Below are 24524 nucleotides of genomic sequence, written 5' to 3'. Positions count from 1 at the left end.
TTACGTCGGATAATGGGAGAATGGGTTGATATTTTTTTTATAAATGGGGCAGGGAGAAGGAGTGTTTCAAAACTAGATCCAACGAGTTCAATTTCTGGTTGATTCACATCCTTGATATTTTTCTTACCTCAGCCTGAGGAAGGAATGTGATCTGTGTGGAAGCACCTCCCAAGTCCAGGATTCCAACACTGTTCTCATCCGCACTGTACAAGTGACCTATAAATTGCATGCAGAGAGTCACATTCCCATATGCTGATAGAAATCTTCCATTTCTCACTTACATACTTTGGAAATAGAGGCCATCTGGCTCACAGGCTGATTAGACTAAAAACAAATTAACCACTTCCCATCATAGGTCTAGAATTTGTTGGCAAACAATGGGTTTCGCAAGGTTGTCAAGAGACTGACTCAGCTAGTTGATACGTCACTCTTCTCGATGTATGCAAGTTTCCCTATTTTAGCCTGTGGAAAATTCTTCCTTCTTCACATTTGAACCAAGAGTTAGAGTTAAAAACTAGGCATCTCTTCATAATTACCAGTGGGGAGGAAAGTGGGACAAACTCCAGAGCAGAGAGGACAAACTCCAGGGCAGAGTACTGGGTGAATGGCAAGGTACTTGGCAGTGTGGAGGAGCAGAGGGATCTGGGGGTTCATATTCACAGTTCATTGAAAGTTGCCTCACAGGTCGAAAGAGCAGTTAAGAAGGCCAATGGGATGTTGGCTTTCATAAGTCGCGGGATTGAGTTTAAGAGCCGCGAGGTGATGATGCAGCTTTACAAAACTCTAGTTAGGCCACACTTAGAGTACTGTGTTCAGTTCTGGTCGCCTCATTATAGGAAGGATGTGGAGGCGTTGGAGAGGGTGCAGAGGAGATTTACCAGGATGCTGCCTGGATTGGAGAGTATTGAATATGAGGAGAGGCTTAAGGTGCTAGGGCTTTATTCACTGGAAAGGAGGAGGATGAGGGGAGACATGATAGAGGTATATAAAATATTGAGAGGAATAGATAGAGTAGACAGTCAGCGCCTCCTTCCCAGGGCACCAATGCTCAAGACGAGAGGTCATGGCTTTAAGGTTATGGGTGGGAGGTTCAGGGGAGATGTCAGAGGGAGGTTTTTCACCCAGAGAGTGGTTGGTGCATGGAGTGCACTGCCTGGGGTGCTGGTGGAGGCAGATACATTGAACAGGTTCAAGAGCTTGTTGGATAGGCATATGGAGGAATGTGAGATAGAGGGATATGCGGGAGGAAGGGGTTAGGTAGTGTGAGGGTGGTCTGACGGACGGCACAACATGGTGGGCCGAAGGGCCTGTTTTGTGCTGTATAGTTCTACGGTTCTATGGAATACTCAGAAAGGGGGCTGAGGGTTGGAAAATTTCCAAAGGAGATTCTAGCAATTTTCCTTTCTTATTCTTAACTCTGTAATCTCTTTCTAAAACAAAGTCACACTAAAATACTGCAGAAGTTATAAATCTGAAATAAGAACAAAATGCAGAAAAGAAGATAGGCCGTCTCTGCAGAGGGAGTAAATCAGAGAGATGAACTTTCAGTCTTCAGCAACCCAACCTGCTGAGTAGTTCCAGCATTCTGCTTTAGTTTGTGATTTCAACCCTACCCTCCCCTCTTACTTGGCGATGTTCTCAGCTGCCTGCCTGGCCTCACCAACCTCTTCCTGGTCTCTCCTTGAACACCCCACCTGCCCTCCTACAATTCTCTCCATAACTCAGTTCCCCGGCAATGGCAGAAAATCATAGATGAAAGGACTATTCTGCACAATGACTATTTGGCGTCATGTGTAGTTGATGTAGTCTGGACTTTCCCTTCAGGGAGCCAAGTCAAGAGTTGCCATGGGCCTTAAATTGAGCATACCTGTTCTAGACATCATTTCAGGGCATTACTAGTGAGTAAATAATGTGTTCTTCAGTTATTCGCAATTGGATAGGTTTACATTCCAACTGATTGTTGAATTGTTTTCCATAATAGCATGGTGCTGCTTTGTTTGTAACTGGGTTTCCAATATGAACTATTTCCATTATAGTGAACTACACTTGGGTAGCAACAGGATTATCTATGTGGAAATGGATGAAATTTAATAGGCTTCACTTTGTAGATCTTAACACATGCAGGAAACCAGATTTCTACCTTCACTAGCTGTTTTGTTTCAGTAACTGAAGGAAAATTAACTTTGTATTGATAAGCCCTAAAACTGTTGTGCTAAGATCATTAGAGTGGTCTTACTGCATTTGCATCCCAACCAGTGATTACTTTATATTGGAATGATTTTTACATCTCATTGTCAAGTTTATTGTCATAGGCATACTTACACAGGGCAGAAATGCCATGAAAGTTAGCTTTTTGCAGCAGCATAGTATATTACAAACAGAAGTTAACACAAACTTAAATTTACATAAATTATACATATCTTACACATGCTCAAAAATACATAACAAAATAAATGTAATGACACTAGTGCAAGTCGAGAGAAAGAAGAAGACATATAGTCCAATATAGTCTGAGGTTGCATTAGGGTTTTTCAGGTCAGTTCAAGAATCTGCTGGCAGTCGGGAAGAAGCTGTCATTCTCTCTCCAAATCACCATTTTGCCATGATTATGCGGCACTAATGCACTGTGAGTCAGGTGCCAGAATACTGTATAACAAATGGGGAGGGGACAGGGTGAATTCATATCTCCTATATATTTTATTCTGCTAGGCTTTATGCTGATGTACAGTTAATACTGATATATGGAATTAATTATTCAACAAGGATTGTGTGGCCCTCAGAGCTTGGAGATTGATGAAACTTCTGCCAGGTCAATTACAGGTGTTTGCATTTTTAGCTATGACTAAATCAGGAAAGATTAATAATTCATAGATTTATGGCAACATAAATGTCCATGAACTGTGGTTCTAAACATGTTACAGAAAAAAAAAGGAGCTGAAACATTTTATGGGAAGAAATCCCAAACCATAATTACAGCTCATTGTTAGAACAATCATGACAACAGGAAAAGAAAGATACTGTATAAATATTTTACAAATCACACGCGTACCAGTCAAGAAGTTTATTGTGATCCAAGCTAAAATTCCTGTAAAAATAAAAACAAAACGGAACAATCAGCACAAACAGTGACACTTACAGTTAAAGTGCTTTATAAAGAGCAGGCAAATCAAAAAAAAAACCTGAAGCAGGTCTTTAGTGCTGCCAGCTGTGTCTTTTGTTTGGGTTCAAACCCAGGACATGCTGGATTGCTGCAGTTCTTTCCTCACTCAAACTTTACAAGCCCTGAACAAGCCATTAACCTTGTTTAAGTACCTGTAAATATTTAATATAATTGTTGAGTACACTTAGTTTATTCTTTATCTTATTAAGGATCTTTTTTTCTATACTTACCCCATTGAATATTTGGTCACATTTCCATCCAGGGTACAAACAACTATAACTTCAATAAAGGTGATTAATGAAAATATTAGGGGTGAAGGAAATGGGGAAGAGAGAAGATTTATCTTTCATTTCAATCAGAATATTATATACTAAAGATGAACTCTCGATCTCTCAATCTACCTTGTCATGGCCCTTGCACTATATTTGTCTCCCTGCACTGCACCTCCTCTGTAACTGTAACACTATATTCTGCATTGTTTTCTTTCCCTTTTGTACTACCTTGATGTACTTATGTATGGAATGATCTGTCTGGATGGCACGAAAACAAAAACAAAAACCTTTTCGCTGTATCTTGGTACGTGTGACAAAAAAAACAATTATTAATTACTAGTTATTATCTAGAATGCATAGTCTGAAGGGCTGGTGGGAGCTATTTGAATTGTTAACTCTCAAAAAGTGTTTGATATTTGATAGAAAATAAGACCATAAGACACAGGAACAGAATTGGGCCATTCAGCCCATCAAGCCTGCTCCCCCATTCAATCATGGCTGATTTTGTTTTTCCCTCTCAACCCCATTCTCCTGCCTTTTCCCCATAACCTTTGACACCCTTATTAATAAAGAACTTATCAACCTTCACTTTAAACATACCCAATGACTTGGCCTCCAGAGCCATCTGTGGCAATGAATTCCACAGATTCACCATCCACTGGCTAAAGTAATTCCTCATCTCTGTTCTAAAGAGACATCTTTTTATTCTGAGGCTGTGCCCTCTGATCCTAGACTCTCCCACTACTGGAAACATCCTCTCCATGTCCGCTCTATCCAGGCCCTTCAATATTCGGCAGGTTTCAATGAGATCCCCCCTCATCCTTCTAAACTCCAGTGAGTACAGGCCCAGAGCCATCAAACGCTCCTCGTATGTTAACCCTTTCACACCCAGGATCATTCTTGTAAACCTCCTCTGGACCCTCTCCAATGCCAGCACATCCTTCCTTAGATTTGGGGCCCAGAACTGCTCACAATACTCCAAATGTGGTCTGACCAATGTCTGATAAAGCCTCAGTATTACATCCTTGCTTTTATATTCTAGTCCTACAAAATGGAAAGATTTGTAGGGGAAGAAGGACAATGGAATTGTTCCTTCAAAGCTTGTGTTATATGACACCATGCAGTACAAAAAATACAGCTCCCACAGAGTCATTTGATCCAAAGTTTAAAGCCAGTATTTAGTAGAATCCAGTCCAAGTTCTTTTTCATAAACAAAGTAATCAAAATCAATGGGAACAGAAGGACAGCTTCTATGTGGTCAATACATTTGGATTTACCAGTACACCAGAGTGACATGCACTAAAAACTGAAACCATCGAGATGAGGGTGTGAAATTGGCTCAAGGATTTGAATCAAAATTTGATGAAACTACCCAACTAGGTAACCTTCCTTTGTCTGAATAAATGTGCTTTTAATAAGACCAGTTTATGGAAATTAATGTGTTTGTTGTTCATTACAATAAATCTCGGCTAAAATAACCTGACTACGAACACACTTTGCATTTTAGTTAAAAATTTTCAAATTATTTAAACTTAAAGGTTCAATGTTATACTATAATGTCAGAGAACAAGTAAAAAGGTCATGGTCCAATCCTTAATTGGATGAAAATTCCATGAAACAAATTAATCATTACAACAGCACCATGCTAAGGTGCATCCCAGAAGAAAAATGGAGCAAAGATCAACACCAAGCTAAAGATATGAAGAGAGATGACCAAAAACATGGTCAGAGTAGTTGTTTTAAAGCAGGAGAGGTTAAAAGAGGAAGTTTTGGAGCTTGGAGCCTAGAAGATATTTTCATAATTATTTGATAAATTGGCTTATTCTCACATGTACAGAGGTACAGTGAAAAACTTGTCTTGCATACCATTCATACAGATCAATACATCACACAGTGCATTGAGGTAGTACAAGGGAAAACAGTACAGAATGCAGAATGAAGTGTTACAGTTAAAGAGAAAGTGCATTGCAGGCAGACAATAAGGTGCAAGGTAAATTATGAGGTCAAGGGTCCATCTTATCATACTAGGGAATGTTTCAATAGTCTTATAACAGCAGGCTAGAAGCTGTCCATGAGCCTGGTGGTACGTGCTTTCAGGCTTTTGTATCTTTTGCTCGATGGGAGGGAGAAGAGAGAATGTCCGGGGTGGGTGGGGTCTTTGATTATGTTGGCTGTTTTACCGAGGCAGCGAGAAGTATAGACATGGAGGGTCCATGGAGGGGATGAGTCCATTTATTAATTTTATGGGACGTGGTTATCAGTGGCAAGTTGAGCCTCTCCATCACCAATAATGCTCATGTTGCCACTGATAACCACGTCCCATAAAAGTAATGATTATTAAAATATCTTCTAATTAGGGTCTTCCCTGCATCTCTTCCTTTTTGTTCTAGCCTTTGTACCACGCCTTCAACCACCTAACTGGCAATAATACTCACCTTCTTGAACCCTGCAGTGGTTCTGATCAAGGGCTATAGTGAAGTTGGGCAGGAGTTTAAGATTTAGCCGCAGTGAGATAATGGCTTATTTCCAAATCTGTAAGTTGTGTGCAACCTAGAAGTGAACCTGCAGGTGCTGATTTTCTTCTGCACCAGCTGCCCTTTTCCTTCCTGTGGTAGAGGTGGTGGGTTTGGAAGATGCTGTTGCAGTGGCCTTGGTCAGCAGCTGCAGTACATTTTGTGGATGGTAACTATTGCAGCTGTGGTATGCTGGTGTTGGAGGGGATGACTGTTTAGGATGATGAATGGTGCACATGATTCTTGAGGTTTCATGGCTGGAGGAGGTTGTGCTATGGAAGATTGAGGTAATGGGTTGAGAATTTTACAGGAAATGAGATGTTGCTGGATCAGCAGCTATCACATGACAGACAGCTAGCACAGGGGTGTTGGTGGAAAGAATTGGATCAACTTTAATCTGTAGATAATGGAGGATACGAGGGAACCAAGGAAACAGTGTAACAGTTGAGTCAAGAAGTAAATATAGTATGGGTGAGAGGTTCAAGGGCAGACAGGCAAAGCCAGCACAGAGATAACAGTGATATCTCAGATATTACACAGCTAGAAGCAGGCAGTTTTTATGATGGGGAGCTTTTGGGGTTAAAAGCTCAGCTCAGATGCATATAGAACACAAAGCTGTGAACAATCTGGTTCAGTTTGTGGCAGGAAGGCAATCAGTGGCCAGAGAATAGAAATTATGTTGAGGATCTAAGACACTTTCTTCAGACTCCCCCAAAAGGGAGGAAATTTCAGCTTATCCAAGCCTAGAGTTCAGACAAATGTTCTGACAACACAGTTAATGGAGGACTCAGGAGAGGTGGGTATAAACCTGGATGTGGAACCAGAGGAGTTTTTGAACGATCATCTATCGTTCACTGCCTATTATTTCATTTTTCTCCTTCAGCTTTCCTTTCCATTGCTTCCTCTTCACAATCCTTACTTGAAGCCAGAAAAACATGGGGTAAGGTTTTTGTTTTAAATTCCTGGACCTTCCCCAGCACCAAAGACAGACAAATGATTAGAGAACAAGAGGTCAGACGCACAAAGGCAAAGCAGTTCATAAATCAATTATTATCAATCAATTCTTCTCAGCACCAAGGAGAACTTTATACGAACAATTATCCAACCAGCACCAGAGCTGGACATTAACATCACAACATGAAAGGAAACTGAGATGATGTGCCCAGGACTGGAAGTGACAAGAAGAGACTACATAAGAACTGGCAGTAGGGATCTAACAAATCTTACGTTGTATCAGGAGACAACTAAAGTGTTCCAGGAACCTGGTGAAGGAAAATGTCTGCAGGAAAAGAGGATGGAGAGCAAAAAGGCCACCCACACAGCAACAGCAAGGCAACATCAAAGAAACATCTCAGCCTGCAATAACCAAAACAAAGCAAGAAATTTATATCTCACCTCAAGACTGTTATGGTAGAGCAGGACAGGAAAAGAAAAATGTTTTCTGTGCTCACCCAAATGCTAGATCTTAATACAAGTGTATGTATAGGGAACCAATGATCCTCTTGACACAATTCCACTAACAATGCACAAGGGCTTCATTTAAGCAGAATCAACATTTTACCAACAAGCCATTTAAAAGGAATGGTTTCATGTCTATTGCAGAAGCAAAGCCTAATATATCATAAGTAATTTAAACAACAGTAAGGTCTAAAGATTATTATCATTAGGCAGCATTGCTATTGCACCCTTCACTGAACTTGTACAGGCTCATGGAATCACAAAGAACTCTTTCAGCTTCAAATGATTCAGCAGAAAGTACCCTATTCTTCATCATTAACCCCCAGTATGGATACAAGTTTCAGCTGCAGAGAAACAAAAAGTTATGAATTTTGGTACCAACCTTCGTATGTACCATTCATGATACTAACACAGTCATCTGGTACTAGAAAAGGGGAATCCTCAAAAAGTTCCTGGATCTAGATTGAGAAAACACATCAGAACATTTAGATATTACATAACTGCTTCTTCATCTCATTTCACTTCTAAGGTTCTAATCTCAAATCTATCTCACCCCCATCGCCCCCCAAAATGATCCCCCCATGGTGGAATATCAAAAACCAAGAGGGCATAGGTTTAAGGTGAGAGGAAGGAGTTTTAAAGGAGATTTCAGGGGAAATTTTTTTTTAAATTACGAAGAGTGATTGGTATCTGGAACCCGCTGCTGATGGTGGAGTCGGATACAATCGCTACGAGAGGCATTTACACAGGCTCTTAAATAGGGAAGGCATAGAAGGATACACACCTATTGTGGACAATTGGGATTATTGTAGATGGGCGAAGAGGTTGGCACAGGTGTGGTGGGCCAAAGGGCTTGTTTCTGTGATGTACAACTGCAGGACTCCGAGGTTATTTTACATATCATAGTTGAGCCGGTTGAAAAAGAGCTCTCCAGCTTAATCCTACCTTCAACTGTTTGGTCAGAAACCTCCAGGTTATGGCTCTTCATGGGCACACCCAGTACTGTTTAAACACGTTTTAGTGTTTCTGCCTCTACCAGCCCTCCAAGCAGTTAGTTCCACACCACCACCATTCTCTGAGTGAATATGTTTTTCTTATCTCCGCTTTAATTCTTCTACCAATTACTTTAAATCTATGTCTCTCTTCAACTGCTTCTGTTCCAAAGAAAATAACCCCAGCTCACGTAATGTCTAAGCAGCACAGCACATATCCCATGCCTCAGCTAATAAATGAAAACATTCCATATACCTTTTTAACCGCCACATTAATCAGTCTTGCTACCTTAAGGATATCTGTTCATACACTCCAGGGTCCTTCTGTTCTTCCATGCTACTTAGTACCCTGCCATTAACTTGCTATACCTCCCCAAATTCACCACACTTCACTGGATTAAATTCCAATTTTCTATTCATTCATTTTTCAGTATTTGGATATTGCTGGCAAGGGATTTATTTCCCCAACCCCAATTGCTCTCTGCTGCACAGAGACATACAGCATGGAAACAGGCCCTTCAGCCCATTGAGTCCATGCCAAGTGCTCATTTACACTAATTCCATTTTATTCTCTCCACATTTTCATCAACTCTCTTCCCCCCCACCACTTCTACCACTCACCTACCATCCTGCACATGGATGTAGGAGGAAAAAGGAGCATCTACCCTGTCAATGCCCCTTCATAATTTTATATACTCTTTATCATGTAGCCCCTCAACCTCTGATGCTCCAGAGAAAACAATGCAAGTTCATCCAACCTCGCCTTTTAGCTCATGTGCTCTAATCCAGGCAATGCCCTGGTGAGCCTCTTCAGCACCCTTTACATCCTTCCTGTAATGTGGTAACCAGAACTGCACAAAATACTCCAAATGTGGCCTAACCAAAGTTTTTTTACAGCTGCAACATGACTTGCCAACTTTTATATTTAATGCCCTGACCAATGAAGACAAGCATGCCATATCCCTTCTTCACCACCCACCTGTGTTGCCACGGACTTGGACCCCAAGATCCCTCTGTACATCAATCCTCCTAAAAGTCATGCTATTTTCCTCTTGCATTTGACCTCCAAAAATGCACCACCTCACCCTTGTCCAGATTAAACTCCATCTGCCAATCCTCTGCCCAAATTTCCAGCTGATCTATATCCTGCTGTATCCTTTGACAACCTTCCTCACTATCCACAATTCTACAAATTTCTGTCTCGCCTGCAAACTTACTAATCAGACCACCTATATTCTCGCCCAATTCATTATTACAAGAGGTCCCAACACCGACCCTCGTGAAACACCGCTGATCACAGAACTCTGATCAGGATAACACCCCTCCACCACTAGCACTTGCCTTAATTGCCATTTTTCTGTCCAATTAAGACCAGTCTGAAGCTTTCCTTCTCACTGTCAATCACGTGGTCAATTTTGCATCATATGCTAAGTTTTTCATCCTACACTAGATCTAAAGGCATTTGGATGTCACATTCAAACACCGCCCATCCTCCCTGCACCTCTCCCTGCCCCCACCACACCTTATTATGGAAAAACTGCAAACCACCCATCTAGCCTGCAAACTATGAATACCAAGCAGAGTGACCCTGGATACCAGTTGACCCCAAGCCCTCCCTCTCCCCCCTCAAATGTAATCACAAGTTAAATATTGTGTCAGTTCTGCAACATCACTGATATGTCACAAGATCATACCTCCAATAGCAAAGCTTGTGCTTTCTGCTTGGGAAGCAGTCGTAGTCCTGCTGTGGCTTTCAGTACCACTGGGGTGGTATACCAGTGTGTTGAAGGTATTGTCTGCTTTGCCACATCCAGCAGTCCACGCACAGTCTCTGCACCCTAAAACACATGAGATTGCTTTAAACAACATTCCTTTTTCTGTCTGTTCCACACAAGCCACTTGAGTGCCAGAGTTAGTATCCAAGGCAAAGAAATTGATTCAGGCTGTCGCATAACAAATAAAGCCCTGTGGCAACACACTGCTGCCAATAACGATACCACTGTTCGCCTCTGCACAATGCCTTTTGTATCTCAAAGTTGTTTGTAATTTGTTAAAATGCAGTCATCTACAAGATGATGATAGAAACACCAGAGGGGTTACTGGTGCTCAAGTTAGACCTACATGTACGGCCACTGAAGCAACAGGCCAAATCCTAATTGTGGGCTGGCTTGCGCAATTCTGCCGACATATCGGATATCAAGTATCAAATGAGGCTGAAGGATTCTCTTCCTCCTCCTGCCCACCTGAAGCCCACCTTCCCCTCAGAAAAAAAACAAGGCAAAGTAAAAGGGAACAGGAGCAAACATGCCCTAGTACACTGACATCACTTGGAACTCTTCCTCTTGGCGCAGCATTTAAAATACACAGCATTAGCCTTTAACCATAGTTACTACAGCAGGTGTAAAAAGGTCTGCCTTTCTTGCAAGTTAAAGAATTCAGATGTTCCAATCAAGTCATTAAGCATTCTGAAGAATCATATTTGAAACATATCTACATTACTGTTATTTCAATTACAGGTTTGCCCCACCCCTCCCCCTGGTTATGAACCTGACTTATAAACACCCGTACATTAAGAAGAAGCGTTTCGGAGACTGGCGGGATGGATGGAGCTGCTGCGGGTCTGGTGGCATCTTCTCCCGGGTGGGAACAGGGCATTTCCCTATGCATTCTCTCCCGAGCGGCAATAATCAGGGGCTGGGTCGAGCCAAGGAGACCTGGGAGCACCGAGCAGACTCGCTCAGTCACCGAGTCAGTGAAGCCGGCTGGCAGTCGCTTTCCCCGTGCCTGTTCGATGTCCGGTCACAGCTGTTTCTGTGATCCTCTCCCACAAAGTGTTTTTTTTCATTTCTGACTTACAAACAGCTTGGGTAATGAACAGTCGTAACCTGGGGACTGCCTGTATACTATAAACATGCAAATGTGTACACGGGTATAACTTGAAAGACAACTAAATAATTAGTTCCCTGTGAAGAAATGCAGTACCCACCTGTTCAGGGTCATCTACATAAGCTGACAGACCAGGTTTTACTGATTCAAAGATTTCACTGAACAATTGAGGGGGTTCTGTTTAAAGGAAAAATACATCTATTACTAATTTGCACAACATAGTGAATTTTGTAGAAAGTCTTAATTTGGATATCCAACAAGAAGAGTTGCTTTTACATCTTATTACATCACTCAGACAGTTTCACGTGTGATGAATTAATCTTGAAATGGGGCAACGTGCAGGTAAAAATATATTAGCAACTTTCTTTTAGGTTTAGTCACTAAATTAAATGTGGGCACACAAGTTGTAATTACTGCACCACTGCCTGCCCTGTCCTACTTATAAAATATAATTTAATAATGGAGACAGCACAGAAACTGGCCCTTTGGCCACTGCATCTACGCTGGCTGTCGTGCCCATCTCAACCAATCCCACTCACCTGCATTAATTCCATATCCCCCTCTGCCCTGCTCATTCATGTACCCGTCTGGATGCCTCTTAAATGTTGTTACTGTTCCTGCCTCCACCACCTCCCCTGGCAGCTCATTCCAGACACCAACTACTGTGTGTGTGAAAATTTTACCCCTCAGATTCCCCCTTAGAGCTCTTCCCTCTCGTCTTACATCTGCACCCTCTAGTTTTAGACACCGCAGCCATGGGAAACAGACTCTGGCTATCTACCCTATCTATGCACCTCATTAATTTTATAGACATCTATCATGTCATCTCTCAGTCTCCTTTGCTTCAGGGAAGACAGACCTAACCTACCCAACCTCTCCTTATAACTTAGGTCATCCAATCCAGGCAACATCCTTGTGGATCTTTTCAGCACCCTCTCTAGCTCAAATCACATCCTTCCTGCAGTGCAGCAGCCAGAACTGCACACACTACTTCAAGTGTGGCCCAGCCAATCTTTTGTACAACTTTAACATTAACCCAAACTCTTCCACTCACTGCCTCAGCTGATGAAGCCAAGCATGCTATATGCATTCTTCACCACCTTGAGTACCTACGTTGGCACTTTCAGGGAACAATGTGCTTGTACCGCAAGGTGTATCTGTTCAACAACACTCCCTAGGGCTCTGCCATTCACCGTGTGTGCCCTGTTCTGATTCGAATTCTCAAAATCCATTCACTTTGTACTTGCCCTGGTTAAATTCCATCCGCTAGTCCTTTGCCCACCTTCCCAGCTGTTCTATATCCTATTGTAACCTTAGAAAAACCTTCTTCACTGTCCACTATACCACCAATTTTGGTATCATTTGCAAACTTACTAACCATGACATCTACATCCTCTTCCAAGCCATTAATACACATAACAAACAAACAAACAAGAGTTGTTAATTTGTTGTTTGTTGGGTAACAACAGAAATGTGCAGTTACCAGCTGTAAACACAAGCAGATTCAACTGTAGCAAATAAAAATCATAGAAGACCAAATCAAAATAAGCTAGTGTCTTCACTGAATACATTAATTGTACTCACCAGGACTCTTCTGACCAAAAGTGTAGATGTGAATGCGTGTCCCCGTGCTTCCAGCATCAAATATGATTCCATAAAACACGTTGGATACGTTTCCAGAGCTTAATCTTGAAGGCAATATGTCCTGATTTCCAATTCCATATTGAGGGTGATAAATATCTATTTCTGACGATGAAATGCAAGCCAAGAACACAAGGAACACCAGAACCAAGAGCTTCCTTGAGGATTCCATCTTTTTACGGAGGAGTAAACAGTGGCATTGGAGGTGGAGATTACTTCTGGAATTTAATCTGACTTTATAAATCTGCAAGAACAATATTAGCAAAACATTTGTTGGCAAGCCCTCTCGCAAACAAAACATTCTACCTCCTCCGATACTTTGCATAAAGTGGGCAGAATGGAAGCTAGACCAATAATCAGCAGCTCCCCAGACATGGTCTTCTCCAAAAATTTACATCTTACGAGAATGCTAAGTATAGTGACAGTATTCAATAATCCAGCTTGGTTTAGAATTCTGCCTAGCTCTACTCGAGTTTCAGCTACATGTAAATCCTCCGCTTTCAAATGATATTAACAATGACAAAACTTCCACTTTAAAATAGAAAAACTTTTTTTACTCTCTCCTTAAAGAGAGAGTAACTGGAATGCCAGACTAATTCAAACTAAGAATTAGATTGAGCACTAAAATCTCATCCTTAGGATAAACATTGATTACAATTCAATGCTATCTTAGTGAGCAGCATAACTTAAGCTTGTTCAAGTTGCAAAATTTGTTTGCCTAGCTCAAATCCCAATCGTTAAAGATTACAAGGTTATTTGTTCTTATGCTTCGCAACCTTCTAACAACAAAAATACTCTATACAGAAGCAGCCTTGGAGTAAAATCCAAGGTACCCAGTTATCCCCAAGGATTCTGAGTGTTAGTTTGCTGCAGGGTGGACAGGAGTGATTTGATAGTGGAAACAGAAGCAGTCAATACATTCAAAAGCGAACTGGATAGGCACCTAAAGGAGAATAATTGGCAGGGCTAAGGGGAAAGGTGGGGGGTGGGGCGGAGCTAGGACTTTACAGCATTGAAACAGGCCCTTCAGCCCAACCCAAGATGTCTAGCCGAGCTAGCCCCATAACCCTGCGTTTGGCCCACATCCCTCTAAACCTTTTCTATCCATGTAACTGTCAATATCTTTTAAACATTGTAATTCTACTTTCCTCTACAGCTTCCTCTGACACCTCGTTCCATATGCTCATCACCCTCCATGTCCCTCAGGTCCTTTTTGAATCTTTACCCTCTCACCTCAAATCTCTGCCTCAAATCTAAAAAAAAATCTATACTAGAGTTTTAGACTCCCCTACCTTGGGAAAATGACTGTGACCATCCACCTTATCGACACCCCTCATGATCACTTCACTCCTTCCAAGCTCCAGGGGAAAAAGTCCCAGCCTATCCAGCCGCTCCTCATAACTCCTGATAACCTGATGAGGCTGCTTTGCAAGGAGCTGACACAGAGCATATGGGTCAAATGGCCTGCTTCTATAATTCAAATGACCCCAAACAGATTGTAATAAACTTGAAAAAAAACAAAAAGATAGCTGAGGGATTAGCACATTAGCTAGTAACAGAGGAATGAAGAGCAGACAACCAGACACCCACTTTCAATAAAAGTGCTGACTCAGTGTGGTGAAAGTGATGCTTCAAAACTTTTCCAGTAAGCCCAAGACCAGAGTTCAAATCCCAACAGCTGTGGAATTTAGGTTTGGTTAATAATCTCCATATTAACCTGGAATTTTAACAATTACATGAAGCTACCAGATTGTTCTAGAAGCATCTATTTTACTAATGCCCTTGTGTCCTTCGGGTGCAGAACCTGATTCATCCAACATCCATCTAGAGACCCACAGCAAAAAGGTTGACTTTTAAATGTCCTCTGAAGTGACCCAACAAGCCACTCTGTTCAGGGCAATTGGGGATGGGCAGTACATGTTGCTTTGCCATGCTGATGCCCACACTGAAGACAAAAGTACACATTATTTACCTCACAGGTGGATAGGGTAGTTAAGAAAGCTTATGGGGTGTTAGCTTTCATAAATCGAGGGATCGAGTTTGAGCCATGAGGTAATGATGCAGCTCTTTAAAACTCTGGTTAGACCACACTTAGTACTCTAAGTCCAGTTCTGGTCGCCTCATTATAGGAAAGATGTGGAAGCGTTGGAAAGGGTGCAGAGGAGATTTACTAGGATGCTGCCTGGTTTAGAGAGTATGCATTATGAGGAGAGACTAAGGCTTTACTCTTTGGAGAGAAGGAGGATGAGAGGAGACATGATAGAGGTGTACAAAATATTATTAAGAGGAACAGATAGAGTGGACAGCCAGCGCCTCTTTCCCAGGGCACCAATGCTCAACACAAGAGGGCATGGCTTTAAAGTAATGGGTGGGAAGTTCAAGGGAGATATCAGAGGAAGGTTTTTTTACCCAGAGAGTGGTTGGGGCATGGAATGCGCTGCCTGGGGCGGTGGTGGAGGCAGGTACATTGGTCAAATTTAAGAGATTACTAGATAAGCATAAGGAGGAATTTAAAATAAAGGGATATGTGGGAGGAAGGGGTTACATAGTCTTAGGTGAGGTTTAAAGGTCGGCACAACATTGTGGGCCAAAGGGCCTGTATCGTGCTGTACTGTTCTATGTTCCATGTTCCATTATTAATGCATCTACACAAAAACATTCATTATTTCTCTCTATTTGCAGCAGAGTTGGTCTTGACTCTGGGTAACATTCTGCCTTCTGAGATCAACTTGGGAGTTTGGGTTACTGGAAAGATCAGGTCAAGTCAAGTTTATTGTCTTGTGCACCAGTATGGTGAGGTACAGGGACAATAAAAACTTGCAGCAGCATCACAGGCACATGGGTACAGACAACACACAAAACATTAATTATCCATAAATTATACAAGATAGTGAAGAGAGAAAAACTGTACAAAACAAGACACTAGTGCAAAAAGAGCATACATTCAGAGATGTCCATGGTTGTGCAAGAGGTGTCCATAGTGTTCCATTGCTGAGGAAGGATTAGGGTTGTGCAGGTCGGTTCAAGAACCTGACGGTTCAAGATGCTAACACGGCACCATACTCACAAATAAATCCATTCTCCATTATTTGAATTTACAAGCATTACTAAATAAACCAGGAGTTGACCTCAGGGATGCCATTACACAAGTAACACTATTTCGTTTGCAAGTTTATAAAATCATATTGATCTAGAAGCTTACAAACTTTAGCATGTTCAGAACCGTGACACCAGGATATCTGTACCCAATGACTGGAAAACTAAATGTTACATATGGCACTGTTTAGTCTGTTTATGACCCATGGCCCCGCTGTTTTCAAAGTGGTAACTCCAAATTGTTTTAAACACAATTACAGATATATTGTAGTACTCTATCACATTTGGTTTTAACTTTAATAACGGTCTAAAAAGTTTTCAGCTTAACTTTAGACAAACCAAGCACATTGCGAAGGTCAGAGTGAAGAAACAGTGATGCAACAGGTAGTGCTGTTGCCTCACAGCTCCAGGGGGCTGGGTTCGATCTTGACCTCAGATGCTGTCTGTGAGAGTTTTCTCTGGGTCCTCAGATTTCCTTCCACATTCCAAAGATGTGCTGGAAGGTCTGAAGCGGGGTTTTGACCCAAAACTTTGGCAATTCCTTCCCCCCCACCCCCCATACAGATGATGCCCGACTCACTGAGTTCCTCCAGCAGACTGTTGCTCCAGGTTCCAGTCTCTTGTGTCTCTGGAAGATTAATTGGCCACTGTAATCACCCACTGGTGTAGGCAAGTGGCAAAAGAATCAAAAAGGGAAAGTTGGTGGTCATGTAATAGAGAATAAGTTGCAGGGCTGCAGGGGAAATTAGACAAAAGGCAACATGACTGTCGGGATTGCTCCCCTCTGAGCTAGCATGGATTCAATGGGGAGAGTGGCCTCCTTCTGTGTTGTAACAAGTATGTTATTGAGTAACCAGTGCCAACAATAGATAGATTTTAATCTTATCAACCCACAGAGACTCACTAGGTTCTCCCCTCCTCAAAAATAAAGTTCTGAAGATTCATCCCTTCTAAATCAGAATACTTTATTCCTCTACATTTCAATTTGTAGAAGTTTTCAAGGACAGGAAGAACTTATTTTTCTTTGCAAATAACTATAAAACACATTTCACCACACTGCACTAGAGTTTATCTATATAAATCCAGATTATTACTCAAAGCGGCAATAATCAGTTAATTGCAATGAAGACATGAGACTTGTTGGACCAGTCCATTGCCCGGGATCATTGCTACCCTCTCTGCATGTCTGGGTTAAATGGGAGGACCGATCTTGCTGGCCCACCACACCCATGAATCAAGGAGTAAGCTGTGAATGGCAATATGGCCTTGGTCAGGGTAATGCAGAGATCCAGTCCCCCAAACACTCCTTAGAACCCCTGACCAAAGGTAAGCTGGGGGCAGAGCTTTGCCTTCTGTCAAAACCATCCTGAAGTTGAACAATTTTTAAATATCTAAGTCAAGTTCATTGTCATATTCACAAGTACATGTAAGCACAGGTGCAATGAAAAACTTATTTGCAGCAGTATCAGAGGCACGTAGCATCATATCAGCAGCATTCACAAGAAAAACATAAATTAAACACAATTTTTAAAAGAAAGGACACAATTAGAACAAAAAAAGTCCATTTTAGTGCAAAGTGATCATATACATTCTGAAACATTCAAAAACTTAAAAAACAGAAAATTCTGGAAAAGCTCAGCAGGTTGGGCAGCTTCTGTGGAAAGAGAAGCACGAATTAGGTCGAAGGTCCTTCATCTGAACTGAGGAGAGAAAACAAGTCGTCTAAACAGCAGAGGTGGGGAGGGAATGGGTGGGTCAAAGACAGTATCTGTAATAGGGTAAAATGACTCAGCCATTACAAGAACAGTCAAGCCTCTTTGTCTGTGTAACGTTTTGCTAATGTTGTGAAGTCTGGGTGATGTTGTATGTTCTGGCCTATTGGGATGTACAAGCTAGAATATGCAAATGAAAGATAAGGAAAGAGAGGAAAGGCAAGCACAAATCTTTATTAGTTACATGTATATCGAAACACACAGCGAAATGCATCTTTTGTGTAGAGTGTTCTGGGGGCAGCCCGCAAGTGTTGCCATGCTTCCGGCACCAACATAGCATGCCCATAACTTACCTACCAATACGCAGACACAGGGAGAACGCACAAACTCCTTACAGACGGTGGCCAGAATTGAAACTGGGTCACTGGCGCTGTAATAGTCTTACGCTAACCACTACACTACCACCCAGTTCTGATTCAAGAGCAAGTTATGTGAAGTTGGAGGATTCAATATTGAGTCCTGCAGGGTGTAATGCGCTCAGATGAAAACCGAGGTGTTGTTCTTCGAGCTTACGTTGGGCCTCGTTGTGACGGTGCAGGAGACCACAGACAGAGAGGAAGATGGATGGTGAATTAAAATGGCAGGTAACCAGAAGAATAGGGTCACTCCTGTGGATTGCCTTGTGGAGCACCTCTGGTCAGTCTATGGGAATGACCCTGAGCCTCTGATGTCATGCAACTGAGGACCTAAGAGTGCAGTTTAGGTCTGCAATTCACAGAAAATATTTCCCACTGAAACTGCAACAAACTACTATTAGCAGAAGTTGATCAGCACTTGTGATTTACAAGCCTAGAGTCTGCTGGAATGTACGCATTGAGCAAGCATTGATTCGCGATTGGTTGTGCTTTTCTCAAAGAGCCTTCTCTTATCCCTTGCTACATAAAGAACAGACATTTGATTGAAATACCAGAGAGCTGCCAGCTTTTAGGAGCATTACCACAACAAGATCACGAGACAAAGACGAAAAGAAGGGGACTAGAAAAACCGCACAATTATTTAATTCACATCTACTGGGGTTCTTTGGCCCAGAGTTCAGTTACATTGATGAAAAGATTAAGCCAAACCAGGGCTCCTTCTTGTCCCAAAAATCTGAGTAAGCATGGTAAGATGTTCAGTGACTAGCATTCTTGCCTCAGTTAGAGAGAAATTCAGCAACCTCAAAGCAAACTTTGTGGCTTATCCGTGTAGTGTCAAGGAAGCACTGTTGGAGGTGGCATCCTTTGTCAGAATCCAATCTGCTTGTAGCCTAATGTAAAGATCACTTGGTTCTATTTGGAAATGCAAGGACTTCTCCTTGGTGTCCTGCCCAACGTTTTAATCCTCAAATTGATATTGCCATCAAATGACTGACTGGTCATCATCACATTCCCATTTCTGGGAGCATTGTACCTACAAATTATCTCCCAGATTCCCTCCCTAAGAGTGACAACATTTAAAAAACCACTTCATTAATTGTAAAGCAACATTACTTGCCTCCTATAAGCCCAGGTCTGAATATTGTTCAGGTCTTGCTGCATTTGCTCATGGATTGCTTCATTACCTCAGGAATTGTGAATGATGCTGAACATTGTATGATGTTCACTGGTTGCACAATGATACAGGACAGAAAACAGGCCATTCGGCCCAACTCATCCATGCCGACCAGGGTGCCTACCTGAGTTAGTCCCATTTGCCTAAGTTTGGCCCATATCCCTCTAAATCTTTCCTATCCATGTGCCCATCCAAATGTCTTTTAAACATTGTAATTGTACCCACCTCTACCACTTCCCCTGGCAGCTTGTTCCGCATGCCCATCACCTCTGTATGAAAATCTTGCCCTTCATGTCCCCTTTAAATCTTTCCCCTCTCACCTTAAACCTATGCCCTCTAGTTTTAGACACCCCTACGCTGGGCAAAAGACTGTGACCATCCACTTTATCTACGGCCCTCATAATTTCATAAGCCTCTACGAGGAATTCTCTCATAAATAAATAAAAAGAGGTGATGCACAGGTTACTATCAAAGCAAATTTAAATGAGGTAATATGAGAAATATGAGAGGCAGCAGCTAGGTCCTTAAACATATAAATACCAGCCATTACATATTGAATGACAGGATAGGCTTAAAGGGGTCAGGTGGCCTAATCCTACTTTGATTTTCTTGTGTTCTTCTGAAAGGGTCACATGTATTGCCTCTCTCCAATCCATTTAATCCCCCTTGGGAAAATTTAAAAGGGACCAGAGGGGCAACTTCTTCCACACAGAAGCTGGTGGGCAAATGGAATGAGCTGCCACAGGAAGCTGTAGAAGTGGATACAATTAAATGTTTAAAAGACATTTAGACAGATACAAGCATAGGAAAGATTTAGAAGGATATGGGCCAAGTGCAGGCAAATGCGACTAGCTCAGGTAGACACCTTGGTCAGCATGGATGAGTTGGGCCAATTGGCCTGTTTCCATGTTGTACAACTCTATGATAATGGAACATGGCTACAGAATAAGATGCATACTTTCCTATTTTTTGATACCGTTAGATGAGTGAAAGCCATATGTTGGTCACTCTCACAGGCAATGGAGGGGGGGGGAAAGGAAGAGCTTTACTTCTCATTCCACAAGCTTAAAAGAAAATAAATATTGTTATGAATGAGTAATATAAGCACAGAGATGTATCAGAGATTAACTAATACCTCAGTGCATAAATGTTTTGCGATATGATACTGATCCACACATTTCACAAAGATCCCAGATTTGATTCATGCTTTGTACTGGGTTATCTGAATTTAGTCCAGACTTGTTGAGAGTAGAGGTGGGATCAGTCAGGATTCCTTCTATTGTTTATCAACTGATCTTAACTGAAGTAATGAAGAACATCAAAATAGCACAGGCTCAGGCTGTACTCCGACAGCCAACTAACTGATCAACTGATTGTAGAGGACTACCCAGCAAATAACTAGGGAGCCACCAGTACAAGTCACCACCCTTAAATTATGTGAAACACTTGACAACGCTCTTTGTAGATGAATAACAGGGATATCTGTCAAATAATTAAAGAAAACTGCAATATAGTCAAGTTTAAAAATTGTACACATAAGTGTGGGAGGATCACAACCTATCTAAAAGCTACTGCAATGTCTCTCCAGGCAGGGAAAAAGAAGCAAAGTATTGTTCATATCATACAATAAACGACCCACCTGAATGAATGTCTTCTCATAGGTCCTTCCCCCCACCCCCAATTGATTGTCCACTTAATCCAATTTCTCTGCCCACTATTGAATTCATTACTGTCACTGGTACGGAGGTACAGTGAAAAACTTGTCTTGCATACCGATCGTACAGATAAATTCCCTTTTTATAAGTTTGTAGTGAGATAAACAAAAAAAAATACTTAATTTCAGTGAGTTTCCAAAACTTTGCTTTTCTTGCCTCCTTTGGTTGACAATTTTAAAACGTCATCATTAAATAAAAACAAAAAACGCTGGAAAAACCCAACAGGTCAGGCAGCATTTGTGGAAAGAGAAACAGTTAACGTCACCTCTTCGTGAGTGTCGATAATGCTTACCGCCTCTATCAATAAAATAATCAATAAGGGCTGTCAGGAGAAGGGCGAGGGGAGATGCAATCTCAGCAGTGGAATATAACCAGGAAAGAAGATGCACAACACAGCAAGGCAGAACTTCTAAAATAAATAATGTCATTAAAGGGGAAAGCGACAAGGTAAAGTGAAACCCTCAGCTGGGCACAGGCAGCCTGGTCAGCTCAGATCCCATTGCAAAAGTTGAGCACTGCCTCTGGGGCAGACTGGCGAGGGCTGACACTTGTGGCTCTGAGGAGAGACAGGCGGAAACTTCAGCCGGTTCCAACCTCCAGCAACAGATCTCACCAACGTCGCCTACCAGCACCCTAAACACCCCGGAGGACGGCACAAACCCGCGCCGGGGACAAGCCGACGGCAGCGACGGCCACTCACCTCCCGCCGAACCGCCGCTCCGATGCCGATGCCGGCTCCGCCGTGCCGTGCCGTGCGTGCTCAGCGTACGCGGTGCGCCCGGCTTGCGTAACCACGCCCGAATCGCGTTGACGTCACTCCACTTGACCCGCCCATCGGCCGTCGTTGGGGGGGGAGAGAGAGAGAGAGAGAGCGAGCCACGTTTCTATAGCAACGGTCCCGACTGCTGCCAGTGAATGAACTTTTTTTTCCACTTAAGTTACACATTTATTTAATCCTCAATGAATAATTGCATAAAATGAACACCCAGGAACAGAAAAAAAAACAATCGTTATAAAGCAATATGTTATTAAGAAACTGCACTTTCTCTGTAACTGTAAAACTTTATTCCGCATTCTGATATTGTTTTCCCTTGTACTACCTCAATGCACTGTTGTAATGAAATGATCTGTATGGATGACAAAGTTTTTCACTGTACCTTGGTACATGTGACAATAATAAACTAATTTAGACCACATTTAAACAGCAATTTGTTCTTCCTTCCACTATTTCCGTCAGCAAAAAAAAGATCATATTTGGAAAATTCAGCATAAAAAATTACAATTGCAGCGTAAGTCAGCAAGCAGATTAAATATTTATTATAAATGCAATACGCAGAACTTCTAAGTTGTACTTGAGAAGTTCTGCGTATTACGTCACAGATGTGGGCATTCTACATCACCCAAACATTGTGTAGCCCGTTTCCTGGGTAACCGCTGCCGGCCCCGGTGTAAGGGACTGGAGGCAGAATTAACTCCCAGCAAAACAACTCTGAATTTAACTTGCACTTCGCCATGCCGAAGAAAGCAAAAGGGTAACTCTGCTTTTGTTTATTTTACTAATTTGTGTTTGCAGTGTTGAGTCTAGCCGCTCCTGTCCTGCTTTTATTTTAACCTGCAGTCAAAATGAAGCAAAGCCGTTGTCAGGGAGGGTTTTGCAGGACAGTAGAGGCAGAAACGAGGTGTAAGTGAATAGAACGGCTATCAAATACCGAAACAAAGTGCTGGGTATGAGTGGCATGCTGTTCAGCATCTGGAAAGAGGTGGTAGATATTTGGGATATGGCTCCTTGTCAGAGTAATTCTGGCAATAAAAGTTATACTGTAATCTTTATACAGAGGAAAGACTATTATAGGTGCATTTGCAATTATTACTAAATCTGTATGGAAACATGGCAAGCAACATAGAATAAAAGGAAGATCGGGTTCTTTGGAAGAATGCCCACACTTTAAGTTACCTGTGAGCACACAGAGGAGGTTGTGTTAGAACCCAAGTGCATTCTCCAAATTTAGTCAAGAAGCAAAAAGGAAAAGTTGGAGAAGATTGAAATCGCCTACCAGCACCCGACCCTGCACCTAAACATCGTAGTTGTCAGCCAAAGACAGCCTGAAGGGAGGAAACTGGCAAGTAAGAGCCCTCGTGTCTTTATTTATGGCGCAGTGCTCCAGTCTTGCCACTTGAACTTGGATGCATTGTGCGCTCCCTATTTGCTGGGAATTGTGAAGCTTTAATTGATGTGGTGAGTGATTTTCTTTCAGTCCGATGCAGAAAGAATCTAGGGTTTTTGGACATAGGGAATTACTCAACAAATAATTAGCTTTTTAAAAGAAGTTTTTTTTTCTCAGAAATATCTGTTTATCTGTTTAGAAAAGGGAAAAAAGGTGAAAAGTCTGAGCCGAAAGTTTCCACGGAATCGGATGCGGAAAAGGCAATGGCAAATGCCGCTTTGTGGGAATCCAGACTGAATGTTACTGAGAGATCACGAGTGGAGTATCGGAACACAGCACGAATGCTTGCAAGAGCCAATGAAACTTTAGTAAACGATCGGTTTCAGGTAGAGAGGGATGCTGTGGAAGTGATCTCATATTTAAAGAAACAGGACTTGGAGAAAGAGACAAAGGTAAAAAGAATCTTAAATGTTTTCCTGAGAATTTAAAATGTATTTGATATATAAATCTCTCCATCAACAAGGTCCTTGACACAACCATTTTCCAGCTGTAAGGGTCTACTTTGGCTACTTTTTGATTCGACACGGAGAGAGCATGTAGAATGATCAACATTCTTCCTCTGGGAATGTGCCAAGCCTTTGCTTGGTGCTTATCACTGATGGTTTTAGCCAGATCAGGGGTCTGTTGCATGGGGAACTGAACGTGGAGACTTGAATATCAATATTCTATGACCAACTTACTGGAGCATCAGATGCTTCACCAGCAACTGTTTTAATGTTTTCAGTGAAATCCCGTTTTCCTTAAAGTTGTTTCCTCAACCTAGTGCCATGGTTCTATATTAAAAATCAAAAGCACTCTTAATATGACAAACTTGCATGACAAAATGGTGTGTATAATGTTGGCAGTAATCAGAAAGCTTATGTTTATCGAATTACCAGAACAGAATTTCCAGTGGAAAATTCACACGGGAATAGCTAAAGAGAACTCAGTACTATGTTGTGAAGCAAATGCATTTGAAAGCATATTTAGTGGAGTTCAGTTATGGCCAGTGTGAGATTATTAATTTTGGATGAGATGAACTGGAGTTAAAGAGAAATTGGAGTCAGTACAAAATTCATTAAAATCTGGTAGATCAGTCAGTATAAAAGAATTGTGAAAGCTAATGACCTGTTGGGCTTTATCTCATGAGGGGCTAACATGGGGATGGATATAGTGTTGCTACGTTAGCATTTCCCTTTCATGGATACTTTTTTAGGACACTGAGTAGAGTTCTGAGTATGTCTGGTATCTTGTATCTGACAATTGACAATAAAGAAAACAGTCA

The 24524-nt window shown here is 41.8% G+C and overlaps 2 protein-coding genes across 2 annotated transcripts in view; one reads left to right on the top strand and one right to left on the bottom strand.

Annotated features, from left to right (window-relative positions):
- The window catches only part of entpd5a (ectonucleoside triphosphate diphosphohydrolase 5a), a 112837-nt gene that overhangs the window by 15418 nt on the left and 72895 nt on the right, over nt 1–24524 (bottom strand). Inside the window, 6 exon segments of the mRNA XM_052010522.1 lie at nt 128–216; nt 3050–3085; nt 7786–7861; nt 10090–10233; nt 11382–11458; nt 12866–13166. Coding sequence (XP_051866482.1) covers nt 128–216; nt 3050–3085; nt 7786–7861; nt 10090–10233; nt 11382–11458; nt 12866–13094 — 651 coding nt within the window. The 5' untranslated portion in view covers nt 13095–13166.
- Nucleotides 22490–24524, top strand: part of LOC127567495 (basal body-orientation factor 1-like) — a 110942-nt gene continuing 108907 nt past the window's right edge. The window contains exons 1-2 of the mRNA XM_052010461.1: nt 22490–22567; nt 23400–23652. Coding sequence (XP_051866421.1) covers nt 22548–22567; nt 23400–23652 — 273 coding nt within the window. The 5' untranslated portion in view covers nt 22490–22547. The remainder of the gene's footprint in view (nt 22568–23399; nt 23653–24524) is intronic.

This window comes from Pristis pectinata, chromosome 1 (genome assembly GCF_009764475.1).
Source record: "Pristis pectinata isolate sPriPec2 chromosome 1, sPriPec2.1.pri, whole genome shotgun sequence".
Classification (NCBI taxonomy): Eukaryota; Metazoa; Chordata; class Chondrichthyes; order Rhinopristiformes; family Pristidae; genus Pristis; species Pristis pectinata.
This window is presented reverse-complemented; position numbering and strand designations above follow the sequence as displayed.